The sequence below is a fragment of the Armigeres subalbatus genome, chromosome 1 (genome assembly GCF_024139115.2).
Source record: "Armigeres subalbatus isolate Guangzhou_Male chromosome 1, GZ_Asu_2, whole genome shotgun sequence".
NCBI lineage: Eukaryota > Metazoa > Arthropoda > Insecta > Diptera > Culicidae > Armigeres > Armigeres subalbatus.
Window position 1 is genome coordinate 167971713 of NC_085139.1, and position 17386 is coordinate 167989098.

At 39.0% G+C, this 17386-nt stretch overlaps 1 protein-coding gene across 3 annotated transcripts in view; it reads left to right on the plus strand.

Annotated features, from left to right (window-relative positions):
- Positions 1 to 17386, plus strand: part of LOC134205521 (lachesin-like) — a 171914-nt gene that overhangs the window by 114496 nt on the left and 40032 nt on the right. For all 3 annotated transcript variants that reach the window (XM_062680802.1, XM_062680804.1, XM_062680803.1), the window contains one exon: positions 12063 to 12182. In XM_062680802.1, coding sequence (XP_062536786.1) covers positions 12063 to 12182 — 120 coding nt within the window. The remainder of the gene's footprint in view (positions 1 to 12062; positions 12183 to 17386) is intronic.

Here is a 17386-nt window from a genome sequence, read left to right on the forward strand (position 1 = left end):
ATCAAGCACATTTTTCTGAACACATTGGTTTTCAAATCCCAAATAACTGTAAATGGCGGCCCTTTCAAATCCCACAAATCCTGCAATATCTAACAAAACTGGTTGATCCATATATCACCACCCAGCGAATGTAATCCAAACTAAACAGTTCTTCAGAATAATGGTTTTTATCCTCGAACAGCTGTGAAGAAGACGGCCACTCTCATCACAGATCCGGGGTTATATATTCAAACTGGTGGTCTCACATTTACTATCATTACTCCACGGATGAAATTTAAACTTCACAATATTTCAACATATTGGTTTCCAATCCCCGAACAACTTTGTAGAAGACGGCAATTTTCCAAACCCCCCACATCCCAAGATTCGAAGAACTGATATCATATCTCATATGCAGTAGCACCTTGCGGATGAATTTTGAAAATTATTCAGTTTTTCAACATATTGGTTACCAGTCCTCGAACAATTTTGTAGAAGTCTGCAATTTTCTAAACTCCACAGATCCTAAAATATCGAACTAAACTGATCTCTCATATACACTAGCTTTGCCTTATGGCTTAATACTGAACTAAACAGTTTCTTAACATATTGGTTTCCAATGCTCGACCAACTTTACAGAAGATAACAACTTTCCAAAACCAATAGACCCCGAGATATCAAACCAAACTGATCTCTCATATACAGTAGCGCCGCCTTAAGGCTGAATTCTGAATTAAACAGTTTCTCAAAATATTGGTTTCCAATCCTCGAACAGCTTTGTAGAAGACTGCAACTTTCTAATTCCCACAGATCCCGAGATATCTAACCAAACTAATAACTCATATACATTAGCGCCACCTTACGGCTGAACTCTGAACTAAACAGTTTCTCAACATATTGGTTTCCAATCCTCGAATAACTTTGTAGAAGACGGGAACTTTCTAATTCCCACAGATCCAGAGATATCGAGCCAAACTGGTAGTTTCATATACACTAGCGCCTATCAGTGGGAGAAATTCTAAATCAATTTTTTTCTTGACTCATAGGGCCGCATGTGATTATAGATGGATTTAGAGTTTTTTTTTCGGAGTTTCTAGAGTTTTTAGAATTCTTATAAGAAACATTGCGCCATTTATTAAGAAGATGGACTATTTTCACCGGTATTTCGTTGGTTCCGGATCTTCCGGAGGACCATCAGAAGATCCATTGGACTTAAAAAATGTCCTCAATGAGAGTATATATCCCCTTTATTATTTTCCCGAAAAAATCACGTTGATATCATTTGAATTGGCTTCATTATAACGGATTCAAGGACTGTTGTACTTTTTACAACACGCGAGTTCTCGTGTTATGAAAGTTGAAGCGAGTTGTGGAAGGTTAAATGGAATTAGTTTTCCGCGGAGTAAAAAGATTTTTTTTATTAAATGTTAATTGTTGTAGAGATACGAATTTTTCAGGATCTGCAATATAATTTATATATAAAAAAAAATCATTGAAATATGGAATTGAAACTATTGTAGGAGAGACGTCGAGAATTAGTCGGGCAAATCAACTCGACCGGTGGTCTTCCGGATCCCGGAAGTGGCGCTTAAGCCACCGGTTAATAATAAACCTCGAGCTGAAGTAACGAACGATTACATTGGCGCCCAACGCTAAAATTATATCTTTCTTTCCGTTGGATCAAATATTTTTAAACTCTATGTTAAATTATTTGAATTTTATTGAATTGGTTGAATTGCATTTTGTTCTCTAGGATAATTTTATTTCACATTTTTCATAGGATAAGTTAAATTTGAATTTTAGAATTGAATTGGATTGAATTTTTAATTTAAGACTAGGTTAAATATTTTGAAATTCTTTACTTTATATTTTGTTTGAATTTTGAACTTTGCTTTAAATAATTTCGATTGCTTAAAGCGGAAATGAAGAAATTGTCTATTTTGCCGACCGCCGAACACCTCTTGGAGGAGGAGGTCGATAATGAACTCTTGTTGAGAAAAACGAGACCAGATAAAAGAGAAATCTTGGAGGACAAAAGACGATTATTGCGTAGATTAGTGAACGAAGATAGGAAGCTTAAACCGTCGTTTCCTCCGATTCGAAATATTATGGAAGATAACTTAAAAATCGAGAAAAGATTCGCGGAAATAGAAGAAGTATTGATCAAGAAAGTTGTTCGCGCGTCAGTGTCCAGACTACGACATTGCTTGGCTCAAACCATTAACGCGGCATGACGTGGAAAGAAATGTTCAGCATGATCTTAGTTATCGCATTCAAGAGATATTCAGGAGGTACAAATTAGAGTTGAGAAACAGTGATATTGAACCTGATAGCGATCAGGAAAGTCGAGCAGAAAAAGTGAGTAAGAAAAAAGAACTGGAGCATAAACCAAAGAAAAGGATAGAATTAGAAAAGAAAAATAAGAAAAGAAAGAGTTAAATAAGGGAACGGTTCAGAAGAAAGAGCCGGAGAAGAAAATTGAAGATAAAAAGAGATAAGTGGAATTCAAGAAAAGAAGATTGAGAGGTTTGCGAACCTAGAAATAATGAAGAAGTAGACTTGGAGAAACGGCACAGATTTCAAAGAAACTGAGAAAAAGTAAAGTATGAGGAAACGAAAGAAGTTGGTCGGTATGAAGAGAAAATTAAACAGAGATTGTACGATAGCAAGGACGAAAGAAGAGCTGGGAAAGACTACGAATAAGATTATAACGCTGGCAGTAGTAGAAAAGGAATTTTCAAAAATGGTAGCAATAGACTAGAGAGAAGGCAGGTGGAAAGAATTTCACTTCGTAGTCCCGGAGACAGAAATCTGCACTACCAAAGGGAAGAAGAGCGATAAAGATTCCAGAAGGCCGAGGAATATTCAGAGGATGAATATAGCATAGCATAGCATAATGTACTCCGTAGATTGGACACTAGTGATACTCATGTTTTTCTTTTGAAAACCTTATCCAGATTGCTATCAGAAATTAAAGTGGGTGTGGTCCTTGATTTCAATCTAGGATAAAAATCACAAAATCATGAGGATTGCTACTCCTGGCCACGCCCATCTTCACCGCAACTTGGGAGGGGAAGGAAGTGTTGATGTATTTTATTTATTTATTTATTTATTAATAATCTACATAGCCACATAAGTAACCTCTATTGGTTTTCAAAGTATATGGAACTATAACTATTTCACAAGTGCCAATGTATTCTACCTATTTCTTATAAAATTAGACACACTCTCTGTGAACAGATGAAGACTGCGCTGAAGTCGGCAATTAGTTGGCAAATTATTCCAAATGTTGACGGCTCTATGACGATAAGAATCTTTCAAATAATTAGTCATGCATCGTGAAACAATCAGTATGGGTGCTCTTGTTGATCGCCCATACGTAAAAAAGTTCTCAAGGTATTTTGGGGAATATTTAGAATTTTGTAAGTTTGGGTGCAGGTACGCAGCTTAAGGTGAATATCATACGTACAACCTAACAGCAAGTCTGCATAATTCGATATATGATAATGCTTTTAAGATTAAAAAAATACCGAGTAACGGCATTGAAGGCTAAATTAAGTTTTTTAAGTTCCTCTGTGAAAAAAGACCAAAAGAACATCACCATAGTCGAAAATAGGTATCAGTTGCGATATGGCCAATTTTTTTCTAATATGTTGTGGTGTGCATTGCCTTAAAGTAGATAGTGAATGTAGAGCATTATGAATTTTCCTATTTACTGAATTAACTTGGGCATTCCAATCCAAAGAATAGTCCATAACAATACCAAGATTTTTAACTGTTTCAGAATATTGTATAAAATCGTCCCCAACTTTCACTAACGGTGCATTCATTTTAGACATACGCTTTGATCTAAAGATAATTGTTTGAGTTTTTCTTGTATTTAGTACAAGACCATTTAGCTCACACCACCTAACAATATTGCAAATATCCTCGTTCACTTTTCTAACCATATCTGACACACAATTTGGTGGCGCGGAAAGGTACAATTGACAATCATCGGCATATAAATGAAATTTGCAAAAAGACAATACAAGTGGTAAATCGTTTATATACATTGAGAAAAGCAATGGACCTAGTATTGAACCTTGAGGTACACCACACGAGAGACTCCTTTTATTTGATTGTTTATTGTCAAATTCAACATATTGAAATCTGTTTGACAAATAAGAAAACACCAGCTTAACTGAAGGCGAATCAAGAAGAAAATTACTTGAAAGTTTATTGCAGAGCAGTTTATGATCGATGGAGTCAAATGCCTTACTAAAATCCAACAATGACATCAAAGTAATTAGTTTTTTGTCCATAGCTTCTCTAATATCATTTTCGATTTTAATCAAAGCTGTTATCGTACTACATTTTTTACGATACCCTGATTGTGATTCACAAATAAGATCATGTTGATTGAGGTGTTCGTTCAGCTGTTTGGAAAGAATTGATTCAAAAATTTTGGACAATGCGCAAAGTATACTGATGGGTCGATAATCTTTCTCAGTAGAAGGACTATCACTTTTTCAATAGGAATAACTTTTGCTGTTTTCCAGTGTTCGGGAAACACAGAAAAGTGATGCATGAATTAAAACAGATCTGTTAGATGAGGCAAAATAACATTTAAGGACATTTTTAACATTTTTAATGGAATTTGGTCGACACCTATAGAATCACTTGAAGCTGCAGCAAACTGACACAGAACTTCATCATTAGTGACTCCTTTAAATGAAAAATTGTTTTGAGATGCTGAATCATTGATATGTTCATTGAATGAAAACGGCAAAGCATGTGAAATGAAATAGTTATTAAGGGTTTCAGCAGTAACATCGCCGCCACCCATTTTAGAATTGGAATTTTTCAGCTTGTTAAAGTAATTAAGTTTCTCATTAACATCATTGTGTTGGTACATCATGTCAAAATTAGAATTGCGTAAGCTTGAGATGAATGATTCACTATCAATTTCATGGTAATCGCGAGCCCAATACACCTCAGAGCATGTTTTAGGATGCCTGAATTTGAAATCAATACACACGAAGTCGTGGTCACTAATACCTCCAATAGATGATTGATATACATTATTGATAAAACTGGTGCAGTTTCCTGTAAATAGATCGATTGTAGAGGATGTGCAGCCAACCTTGTGGCAGGTAGGGAAAGTTTTAATTAGTTTAAGGTGAAGGTGGGTTGAGTACCAAAACAAAGCTTTGAAAGTGTTGGTACAATATGTATATGTCATATACTGTAGTAGTATTGGTGTCGTAGTTATAAAAAAACAAAGAATATTAGTAGGGTGGTTCAAAAAACAACCCAGCTCCACCACGCTTAATCGATTCCGTCCCATGCTCCGAGTGTCCTCCAAAAGCCGATTTGAACAAAAACTGATTGAGCACAAGCCGGTTAAAGTTTGTATGAAAGCTAGTATGGGAAACTCAACCTTTCATTATACTGGCTACAGTGCCTCTCCTCCAAACGCTGGCGAAAAGAGAACCCACATAGCTGAATGAAAATCGCACCTTGGGAAAGATCCATTGATAACGTAACGCGAAAATAGCATTTTATACCCCGCTCACTCCCATGTCACACTTTTTGTATGAAGTATCTGCTTCTGGTGCGATAGATATCATAGACAAATTTTGGCTATTTTGTTGAATTACATGTTTCACTTATGCTTTCTGAAAAGCCTAATTATCATGCTAAGGATTCGCAACTTCGATTAGAATCAACTCCCAACTATCGGAACGACAATTCAATATGCATTATCATGGAGGCTGTTGAGTATATCATCCAGTCATATGGTCTCCCCCCTCACCTGGGCTCAATGACGAAGCGCCACAATCAGAATAATGTAAAATTTAACATCGCCATATCAACTCTCATACAAACCTGAAAAGGCCTGTGCACGGTAAGTCCCTATTCAAACCAGCCAAAATTATTGGAAGACACCCAGAACATGAAACATATTCGACTGAGCGTAGCGGAGCAAAATAATTTTTGAGCCACCCTAAATATTAGTTTGCTGCTGCCGGTCCCGGTGTTTACATTCGCTCCGCGATCCGTTTTTAGTGTTTTTTTACGGTCAAAAATAGCAGTTTTTATTAAGTTTTTGATTCAAACAAGTGACTGATTTCAAAAAGTGATGTTTAATTTGCATTCTATCAACATTTCGGGCTGCTCATGTGCGGAGAAGTGAGTAAAAAATTGATTTTTTCAATGCCCTTTGAGAAGAAGTGAAGTGCAGTGATGAGCCCACCAAATCGCGAACGGCTATTAAATTGGCACGAAACTGCTGATTTATGCTATAAATCGTGCCGAAATGCACAGGATTCTTTGAAGAAACATGTTCATTATCACGGGAAGTGAATAAATATGCTGTGAGCAGGTTAGTAATTTGAATATCAAACTTTTGTTCAGTGCTGTTCGATGCATTCGAATGTTGGTGGGAGAGGAGTGCGGGAGGTGCGGTATTGACCCGTGGAAGGTCCGGTGCCATATTGACTGCCATCGTGGTACTCTTCCAACTATGTCCTGCATTTATTTGATCACACATGTTTCTTGTTTTTAAATTGCTTTCTAGCATCATGTTAACATTAAAATCTCCTGCAACCAAGATATTAGGCTCAGTAGCAGAGATTTCAGAAATAAGATCGAATACGACGTGTAATTTAGATAGGTTTATGTCGGGTGGCTTATATATTATTCCACAGACTAGATTGGCTTGTTTAAGTTTAACGAAAAGGTAATCGATATCGCTCTCGCTTCCCGATTTAGAGATGACAGTAAATTTTAAATTCTTCTTCAAATAAAGGGCAATTCCCCCTCCTCGAACTTTTTTCTTCGTGTGTCGATCGGATCTGATGATGTTATATCCACTTATCTCAACAATTTTGTTTGTATGAGTAGATTTAAGCCACGATTCAACGACAGCAAAAACACCAAGTTCAGATTTTTCTAGGAGCGCACGATAGTTGGCTATGTTATTAATTAAACTTCTGGCATTGTGTAGACCAATTTTCAAAAAATTCTTAGAGCGTCTTTGAAGCAGGGATTGCATCTGACTGTAATCCATGTAATGGAGTTCAATTTTTGAATCGTAAATTGTATCGCAAATTTCTGAATGAGAAATATTATGGGAAGGTACATTGGCATTTATGTTGTTATTAGAGGAATTGAACGTTTCTCGTTTTTTGATTCGAACTCACGGATTTCAACGCCTTCTGGCCAGTAGAATCTGTCATTGATAAATGGAATCAAATCATCGGACACAGACACTTTAAAAGAAACAAACGACAGTTCACTGATGTCCTTGTTGCGCGGCACTAGTTTTGCGCATCTCAGCGTGGATTCTCCAACGTTGAGTGTTTCTCGGAGGTATTCCAGGACGTCTTCTTCATTTTGTTCAACATGGAAGGGAGTTACATAGAACGATTTCAGATTATCAGCGGATGTTTCTCGACGATAGCTTCTGTTTACTACACGCAGACGACAGTTCTGTTGCTCATCCGCAGGCAAACCGTTAGGTACGTTTTGATGATTGATACCATTGTTGACAGTATGTGGAGACGAGCTAGAGTTGGTTATGGCATTGGGGTTTTTGGCGGCAACGGAGCTGATGGTGGCGACAGAGTGGGTGGTGGCGACGGAGCTGTTTGTAGCGGCAGAACGGGCGGTGGCGACGGAAGTGGTGGCAATACTGGTATCAGAGCTTGTTGTATTCATTGTAGAGTTGATCACGGGGGCAGCAGCGGTGTCATTAGTTGCTTTGGAAGTGGAGGCAGTGGCACAATTTGTGACGGTAGCGGCATAGGTAGTGGGATCAGCAGAATTTACATTATTGTTGGCAGCTAAAGTAACTCTGGATCGACAAGGCGGTGAAACATTAATGTGATCACTAGATTCATCGCCAATCAAGTCAGCATTAGTTTCTCCTTCAGCACCAGTTAACGTCATATTTGCAGCATTCGATCGAAGAGAAAGGTCCAAATTGAAGCGGTCAATACTGTTGTAGAACTCGGAGTGATCATGCAGTGCTGGTCCCGTTGACGAAAAGTTCTGTAGTCTGGATGAAATGTTGGAATCGCGGCGCATTGAAGTGGAAATTAATAGTAAGTTGCAGAGGGTTTTCAAATTCACTCCGAACTGTCCGATCCTTAGATCCATAGAGTCGACACGAAGTATAGAAGATCTCGCATCGTCTTCATGATTACTGATTCTCGATCCATTATGCTGGGGTTGAAATTGACTCTACAGTTGTCGCAGAACCAAAGAAGGCCCACATTGGCTGTCCAAGCTTTGAAGTTGGTGGAGTTCAGACCAACGCATCCAGGGTGGAAAAGTCCTCCACACGACCCGCTGCACAGAACACTTCTGTCTGATCTCCCCGGATTCCTACCGCAGGCCTTACATGTATCCATGATTTAAAAAATCTGTTCGATTGAAGATTCCGAACTAGAAAAGAATTTCACTACTAACAAAACAAATGAGGTAATAACAAAGTGATGATATACGTATAAATGCACTGTTTCCTCTCAATTCAATTGCACAGAGGTTTCCCGATGTCCTCACTGAAAGTTAAACTACTTACGTACCGTCGCTAAAGCCGATATCAAACCAGAATCCTACACATCAATTACAGTGTTTCAGTTTTTGAGACCACTGAACGCACCGAGACTCGAGACTCTATCCGATACAGCACCGCTGTGTGTGAAGCGTGCAATGCACAGAGCAAAACAAAAACAGATGAAATGGTACTACCGGTACTACACTACTGCCGTTGCAATGAACCAGACGTGTTTTGATACGTATACCAACCCAATACTACCACAACAGTTGAATGTTTTCGCTACTTTTCGTTGATTCAAGTTGGCTTCCCCGGGTGAGCAGATTCTTAAATCACTTTTACAATACAGTTTTGATAGGAACAGTTTGATCTTCGTTTATGTTCTGATTCACGAGTAATGCTTGAAACTTTTCCCCACGATGAACTGCCGCGATCGATATTATAACTTGCGAAAAAAAAAATAGATTTGAGTCGGACGTAGTTAGATACTCGTTTGTGTACGAAACGCACTCTGTTTCTCTGCATACTGTAGTAGTACTTACTTAACGAGAGGCCTCCGACTCAGCGACACCCTCATAAGTACCACGGAGTTGAATATTGGGGAAGAGATTCGTTGGGTTAGGACTTGCCTGTTGCTGACAATATGACCGTGGTAGATCTTACACCGTAACACACCACGCAAAGGTGTCTACCCAGCGTTACGGGGGTGAGGAATATTCTGACGATGGATATAACAGAAAAAGGGAAAGAAGCTCAAGTCGCAGGAGAACAAGTAGAAGAATAAATTGTAGGAAATCTGATGAAACTGATGTTACTCTTTTACAATAGTCCAGGTACCACCTACGCTACCTACCACCAATGGTCATGCTGGCCCTTGTGGCATATGACAATGACGATTCCAGTGAAGGGAAAATACGCATTTCTGTTGCAAATAGGGTCTTCTATCTTCTATATTACGTAATCAGTTCAAGTCCAGCACCATGTAAACGTCCAGTTGCCCTTTCTGGACAAAAACCGATTAAAGAGGCGAACCGAATGGTGTGTGGCGCAGATGCATGAATCATGAGCTGTATCAAGTGTACAGAAGAAAATATTCTGATTCGTATAAAATATGGCAGACTTCGGCGGACTGGTAACTTAGTGCGAATGTCGGAAGAAATAATAGCGAAAACAATATTCAACAGATAACCGGATAGAGGCCGGCGACTTCATGAAAATACAATTGATTTTTGCTAATATTGATTTATTTTTGAAAATTTTGTATTTTTTCCGTGGAACATTTTGATTTCTTTATGAAAAAATCTTCTTTTATAATTGCATTTTTTGCTTTTAAAAGTTTTAATTAATTTCTATTTTGTGTAAAATTTTGCATTATTTTTGAAAATTTTATATTTATTTATTGCTCATACCCTGATTTCTTTATTAGAAATTTTATTCTGCTGTCACGGCGAATAGTTTGACTTTTTCCTTGCTCTTGAGACTATCGAGATAGTTGTTACCATGATGATGAGTTTCATGATTCCTTCGACCGCTCTAGGAAACAGGACCTCGTGTTCCTTCGTATTTTTATTTTTTAACAAATTTTGTGGACGAAGGTGAACTGGTCGGTGCAACCATAAAGAAGATTCTTAGATATTCTTCCACTGTATCTTGCCAAAGGAATCGCTGAGAATGACTGTCAGATGCGGTGACTTTGATGTGGTGAAACATTTCTTTGCTGGTATGAACGCAATCGAAATAGAACGGATGGTAGCAGTACAAGAAGATCGAATCCTGAGAGAAAAAAAACGTATTAGGTCTGCTGCGTCCCATATAAGTCAAAACCATCTTTGTACCCCTACCCCCTTAACTGTTTATGTGGTATATGAGCACTTGGTCAGTCTACAACAAATCTGGGAGAGGAAATCTATCCAGCCTTTAGTATACACGTTAAATTAAATTACACCACAGGGATATTCTGGTGCCACATGGAGAGAAAAGGCCTTTTATCTGGCTAATCAACATGCATGACTAATCAACATTCTTATATAAACCGTATGTGGAGACGCGTGGTACATGGTACATGTTATTGCAACTAGAGGGTTTTGTCTCGCCAAAAAGTTAGATGTTTCAATGTAACGAAATTACACCATTTATTTTAAAAAATAAGTTAGATGTTCCATCCGAATGTGAAAAATCTCGGTTTTTCCTACTTTTCTATCCAATATTCAGACACTCTTTTTCACTTGACCTGCATAACTGTTGGCAAAGTTTTGTTAATTTTTCACCTGCTTTTCGATCATGTTTTCTGTTAGCATTTCCACAGTTATTAATTGGAAGCTTTGCTATGCCCGTCAATTGTAAAAATATGCCTCTTATGTCGCAAGCACAAGGTTTACTCTATGCCAGCATCGAATGCATCCTAGACCGGACCGAAGATCGAACTCGCTATTTCCGTATTGGCAACCTTACATATTTGCTCCCAAAGCTAACTGGAGGCCTTCCATACCCTCATCTAATTGATGTGAATTGAATTGTTCCACGTTTGGAATCCAACCTTTCATAGACTAATTTAAAGCAAGTTATATTCACTTCTCGTTCTGGGTAACTTTTTCCACTGTATTCTTCCGCAAACAAACTTTGCTTTTTGACAAATGCCTAGCACATTGCTCTTTATCTTTTGCATAATCGTTGACACCAACCAGGCAGCAGTTTGCACATAGCAAAGGTTGGACCTTTTATACATCCGATTATTATTCATGCAAACTCTTCGCTCCGCTAGTATCTACTCGTAGCTACCAAGAAGGCAGACAGCACCAACCAAACGCGTGCTGAGTGGGCTCCTCTCCGCTGCAAGAGTGTATCGTTATCATATCACTTTCCCGGCTGTTCCGCTTGCCGTCATCTGAATAGGTCTCGTTTTATGAATGCTAATAACTTCCATCACTCCTGCCGTGGGATGGTTTCGAAGTGGCTGGGAGTTTGTCATCGCTTTGGTATGATAATTTTACTACTCTAGGATGAGAACTCTAATACCTATTTATTGGGCCGTCATTCGAGCAGAGTCAATGCCAAAGGGTTTATGAAGCTTTTATTCGTAATATCATGCGATTATTAGATTTTTCTAACAACAAATGAAAACAATAAATGCTTTGAGGCTATTCTGATAATTAAACTTGAATGAAATGCATCTCCAGTTTCACAGCTTTAAAATACAAAGCGTATTTCTGCTTCTATGTAAGTTTTAAGAGCTGACAACGACCCAAAACGATTACACGGTTCTTTTCCCGTCAGCCTCATTAAGTATTTATGTACAATCCGACACAAGGGCTGCGAAAAAAAACCCTTTTTACACCTCAACCAGACATTTTATTTTTTGTTATTCATCCCTCTCTTCTGTCGGAAAGATAGGAGAACCAGAATAATAATTTGAAAAATGGGTCTAGTAACTTTAAATCATTTTCACGAGAGAAATATAATTTTGAGTATACATGATTTCCTGCATAACAATTAACTATCATTTTTATCTCTACTGTCTATTCATTGGCAACGATTTTAGTTCATCCTTTGATACAAGTGCCGAATCAACTGGTTGGCGCCCCACTGGGAACCGACGTAACACTCATCTGTAACGTTGAAGCATCCCCCAAGGCAATCAACTATTGGCAGCGCGAAATTGGTAAGTATAAAGTGGGTCCAAATATCTTGCGACTTAACGACTGACGTCGCTAACCGCACGACCACGAATTCCACAAAAAGTATGTTGTCTGGTACTGGCAGATCTGCTGACATTTTTTCAACTCGTCTCGCTTATTCAATTAGAATATAATACTTTTGCTCTTTTGGCCGCCTAGTAATGATATCAGCGTTGTAGTAATCAATTAGCCTTTAGTAAATTAAACCTACAAAAAATGCAAACAAATTTCACAGGAATCCTTTAAATCAATTCCGAATCATAAATTTACTGAGCTGTGAAAGCTACGAACGATGTGTCCAAAACATGACTCAAAAGTCAGAATACCATCGCATCATTTCACTAATAGATCCACCATAAGAGCCATAATTAATTTTCCAATATTTTAACCAAGACTATTTTTTCGCCGCATGTGAATTAATAATAATTAATTCATAATTGAAAATTCATTTTCATTTTCGGTAGCACCCCCACCATTGTGCGCGGTAAGCGCATAAAATGGCCAGTAAACCAACTTCAAAATTGGCTATCAATTGTCTCGAATGAATTGTGTAGGGAGGGCTGCGTTGCCGTATGGGGCCCATTTCACTGTGGGTCAGATGCGTGATATTGACACTGCGGTATACTATAAAGTATCGATAAATACTTTTCTGGAATACTATATAATACTTAGTAAACGTAAAGGCTACATGATCACTACAAAACCAAACTTTTGATAGAAGGCTCGGAGACACATAGTGTTATATACCAATGCAATCGTCTCAGCTCGACGAATTGAGGTTATGTTTGTTTTGTGTGTGTATGTGCACAAAATTTTGTAACCACACTATTTGGAGCATAAAGCACTTTGATAACTTTTGATTTGGCGCAAAATAGGCCAAAAATACTCCCTCATATTTTTTAGAATTTTTTTCACCAGAAAGGCACCAACACCGTCAGTTGGAATAATCACGGTTCTTATGTCTTACTTCTTTAGGTCCTGTTTTGAATCACATTTCAAGTATAATTCACATCTTGGCTCGATTTACATACAAAAACAGCAAAATTCTCTGGAAAAATACGATTTAATTTAATATTAATTTGAACCACTTTGCATTGTTTCACCCAATGCCGTGAAAAATGAAAAAAAAATCATCTGCTGGAAGGAGACCGTTTAAAAACAGGTGATGGTGGAAATTGTTCGCATTGTTTTATTTATCAATGCAGTTCGCGTTACTCTCGCTCCTGCTTCAATTATAATTATATATTCAGAGTTGTGTGTGGAAACACGTTAAATTGTTTGGTAATCATAATACTTTTGATGTATACCCGTTATGATATCAGAGCCGAACAAAACAAACAAGTGCTCGATATGATAAGCTGTTTTGTTTTAAAACAATTACAGGATTACGTAAAATAATCAGTTTTCATACGATATGATCTGGTGAACTATTCACCATTGTAATTGATTGTTTGAATACAACAAACCAATGCATTATAGAGTGATGTGTAAGTTGTTCCAGGGGAGTAGGTCTGGAATTATAAAAGTGTTGAAATCTTCCGTTGATGCATCAGATTTATTCAGGATTGACTTTTCGAAGGGGTGTGCCGTATTTTAATCGTATTTAGGAAATTTCAATAAAATAATGCAGGGATACAAACTGTGCTCAATCCATCGTAGTCGTATTCAAAATCAAAGCTAATTTAGAACCAAAAAAAAACTTACCCAGGGATACTCGACTCGTCGAGTCAGTCAAGTACGAGACACTGAAGACGACCTTACTGTTGAGGTCGAAATACGTATCTGTTAAGATACAATTAAGTGGTGGAATTAAATGGGATTGTACAAACTCGTCTTATGACAAGTGTACAATACTACTGTTGCACATTTTTCTGGTGTTTTTTTTGTTTCCAAGTTTCAATCTCTTTAAGAGATGATATCAGCAGCAATGAGCACTACATCATCGGCAAAAAGAATGTCGTTGACGCCGGCTAAAAGGCCCGAGCTTATGGTGTCATAGACTGTTCTCCATTACAGTTTCTTTGGAGAGTGAACCGTTTGCTTGAGCTCTGAAAGTTCTTCTTTCCAACATTTCTTTAATGTACTTGTTAAGGTTGCCACCAATTTTCCACTCCAAAACAAACGGGGAAGGGTCGTTTGGCCGAATGCCAATAGGCCGAACAAACCATTAGGCCAAAATCCGAAAGTCATTTCTGTCCGAAAGTCATTTGGCCGGATAGGTAGTTTAGCCGAATATGTCATTTGGCCGAATAGGTCATACGGCCGAACACGTCATTTGGCCGAATAGGTCATTTAACGTCTCACTTCTCACTTCTCAATCATTATTTCTTACTTTTCACTGCGAAGAGTGAGAAAAGATAAGTAAGAAACTTTATTTTGACGTTCATGTTGCCAGAAGTAAGTTCGGAAGTAAAATGTCGAAAGTCGGAATACAATTTAGTGCTGGCGACATAATACTTCGGACTTTCCACTTTCACAGTAAGAAGTGAGAAATGATGAGTTATAAGTGAGACATATCACTTCTCACTTCTGTACTGCTTAATGGATAGCTTGTGCCCAATCAACACCACTTGCTTATCAATGAGGAACAACAACTGTGGTGTGACTAACTAAAGGTTTAAATTATGTACAACGCGTCACATGTGGAACTCCTTTGTATCCCAAAAAGCGCAACAGGTGGTCTCTATTTACAACATCTGCAATGAAAATAAAAACAACAAAACCAACTGAGAATCGAACCATGGACCTTGTTATTTGCATCCTTCTACTATAAGCATCATACCATCAATACAATTTGTTGATTTTACCCACAAATCTCTACATAAACAACAGTTGTTTTCAACTTCATTGTATCTTTTATGGAACATGTAGAGGACTGTTAAAAATAAAATGCTTCTGAGCGGAGCAAAAAGTGTTTTGCAACAGAACAGAAACTTTGCTGCAATAGTAATGAATCGATGTCATTATTTGTGCAACTTAACTGGTTTGCTAGCAACATATTGAAGCATCATTCATCCATGAAGTCAGTTGTGAGGCACTTATGCGCGAAATCAGTGGAACGGGAAGGAAACATTATGTGCATCTGAAACAGAAAAGTGCTATTACACAGTGCATTTGATACTTCTATCATAAACGTTCGAATGACATAGACCCGAATTCCATTCGCCCGAATGACAAATGCCCGAATATAACACATGTCCGAATTCCATTCGCCCGAAAAGATCATGTGCCCGAATGGACTATTCGTCCGAGTACATCCGAACAAAATTTTTGAAGTTGAATAATTTCTCATTTAAGTTTAATCCTTGATCCTTATACCTAGTCGCTAAGCATTATCAAAAAATATGTGATCGCTTTTTTCTCTCCATATTTTGCATTTGCTTGAATTAAGAAACAAAAGTATATGGATCCCACTCTAGAATCACGAAAAAACCAAGAGGGATATAATAATTCATTTTTTTAGCACAATAATTAATAAGGAAGGAATCATATTCCCTTAGTGAAATCTGAAAAAATGCATGCATTAGAAGAAGATATCGGAACTGTGTCAAAAGGTCGATAGGACAAAAGACCGAGAGTACAAAAGAGCAAAAGGTCGAGGGGACAAAAAATCAAAATTACAAAAAATATCTGGGACACAAGGACGAAAGTACGAAAAAATAATATATTCTATGATCACCTTCATGAAAATGTTGATTTTACTAAATAACTCTAAAGAACAGCCTATATTTGAAAGAAGGGTAAATTTCAGAATGCAACGTAACACTAAAATGCCAATAATGATAAAAATATAAAACCTGCAAAAAACACACTGTGTTTATATTCTGGAATCCTAGAATTAATTATTATCAAGTGAAACGCAAACCTACATATTGAGAACTCGAATGAACAACCCATAAATAAAAGAATGAAAATCTAGAATAAAACTTCCAACATTAAAGCATTGCAACTAGTCACAATTATCTTTTTTGTAACTACCCGTAACTTTTTTGTAAGGCCCGGGCCTCTTGAAAAAAGGCTTCCGGGCCTCTTGAAAGGAGGCTTCCGGGCCTCTTGAAAGGAGGCTTCCGGGCCTCTTGAAAGGAGGCTTCCGGGCCTCTTGAAAGGAGGCTTCCGGGCCTCTTGAAAGGAGGCTTCCGGGCCTCTTGAAAGGAGGCTTCCGGGCCTCTTGAAAGGAGGCTTCCAGGCCTCTTGAAAGGAGGCCTGGGCCTCTTGAAAGGAGGCTTCTGGGCCTCTTGAAAGGAGGCTTCGGGCCTCTTGAAAGGAGGCTTCCGGGCCTCTTGAAAGGAGGCTTCCTGGTCTCTTGAAAGGAGGCTTCCGGCTCTTGAAAGGAGGCTTCCTGGCCTCTTGAAAGGAGGCTTCCGGGCCTCTTGAAAGGAGGCTTCTGGCCTCTTGAAAGGAGGCTTCCGGGCCTCTTGAAAGGAGGCTTCCGGGCCTCTTGAAAGGAGGCTCTGGCCTCTTGAAAGGAGGCTTCGGGCCTCTTGAAAGGAGGCTTCCGGGCCTCTTGAAAGGAGGCTTCCTGGCCTCTTGAAAGGAGGCTTCTGGCCTCTTGAAAGGAGGCTTCCTGGCCTCTTGAAAGGAGGCTTCTGGGCCTCTTGAAAGGAGGCTTCCGGGCCTCTTGAAAGGAGGCTTCCGGGCCTCTTGAAAGGAGGCCTGGCCTCTTGAAAGGAGGCTTCCGGGCCTCTTGAAAGGAGGCTTCTGGCCTCTTGAAAGGAGGCTTCCGGGCCTCTTGAAAGGAGACTTCCGGGCCTCTTGAAAGGAGGCTTCCGGGCATCTTGAGAGGAGGCTCTCAAGCCTCTTGAAAGGAGGCTTCCGAGCCTCTTGAAAGGAGGCTTCCGGGGCATCTTGAAAGGAGGCTTCCGGGCCTCTTGAAAGGAAGCTTCCGGGCCTCTTGAAAGGAGGCTTCCTGGTCTCTTGAAAGGAGGCTTCCGGGTCTCCTGAAAAGAGGCTTCCAGGCCTCTTAAAAGGAGGCTTCAGGCCTCTTGAAAGGAGGCTCTGGGCCTCTTGAAAGGAGGCTTCCGGGCCTCTTGAAAGGAGGCTTCTGGCCTCTTGAAAGGAGGCTTCTGGCCTCTTGAAAGGAGGCTTCTGCCTCTTGAAAGGAGGCTTCGGGCCTCTTGAAAGGAGGCTTCCGGGCCTCTTGAAAGGAGGCTTCCTGGCCTCTTGAAAGGAGGCTTCGGGCCTCTTGAAA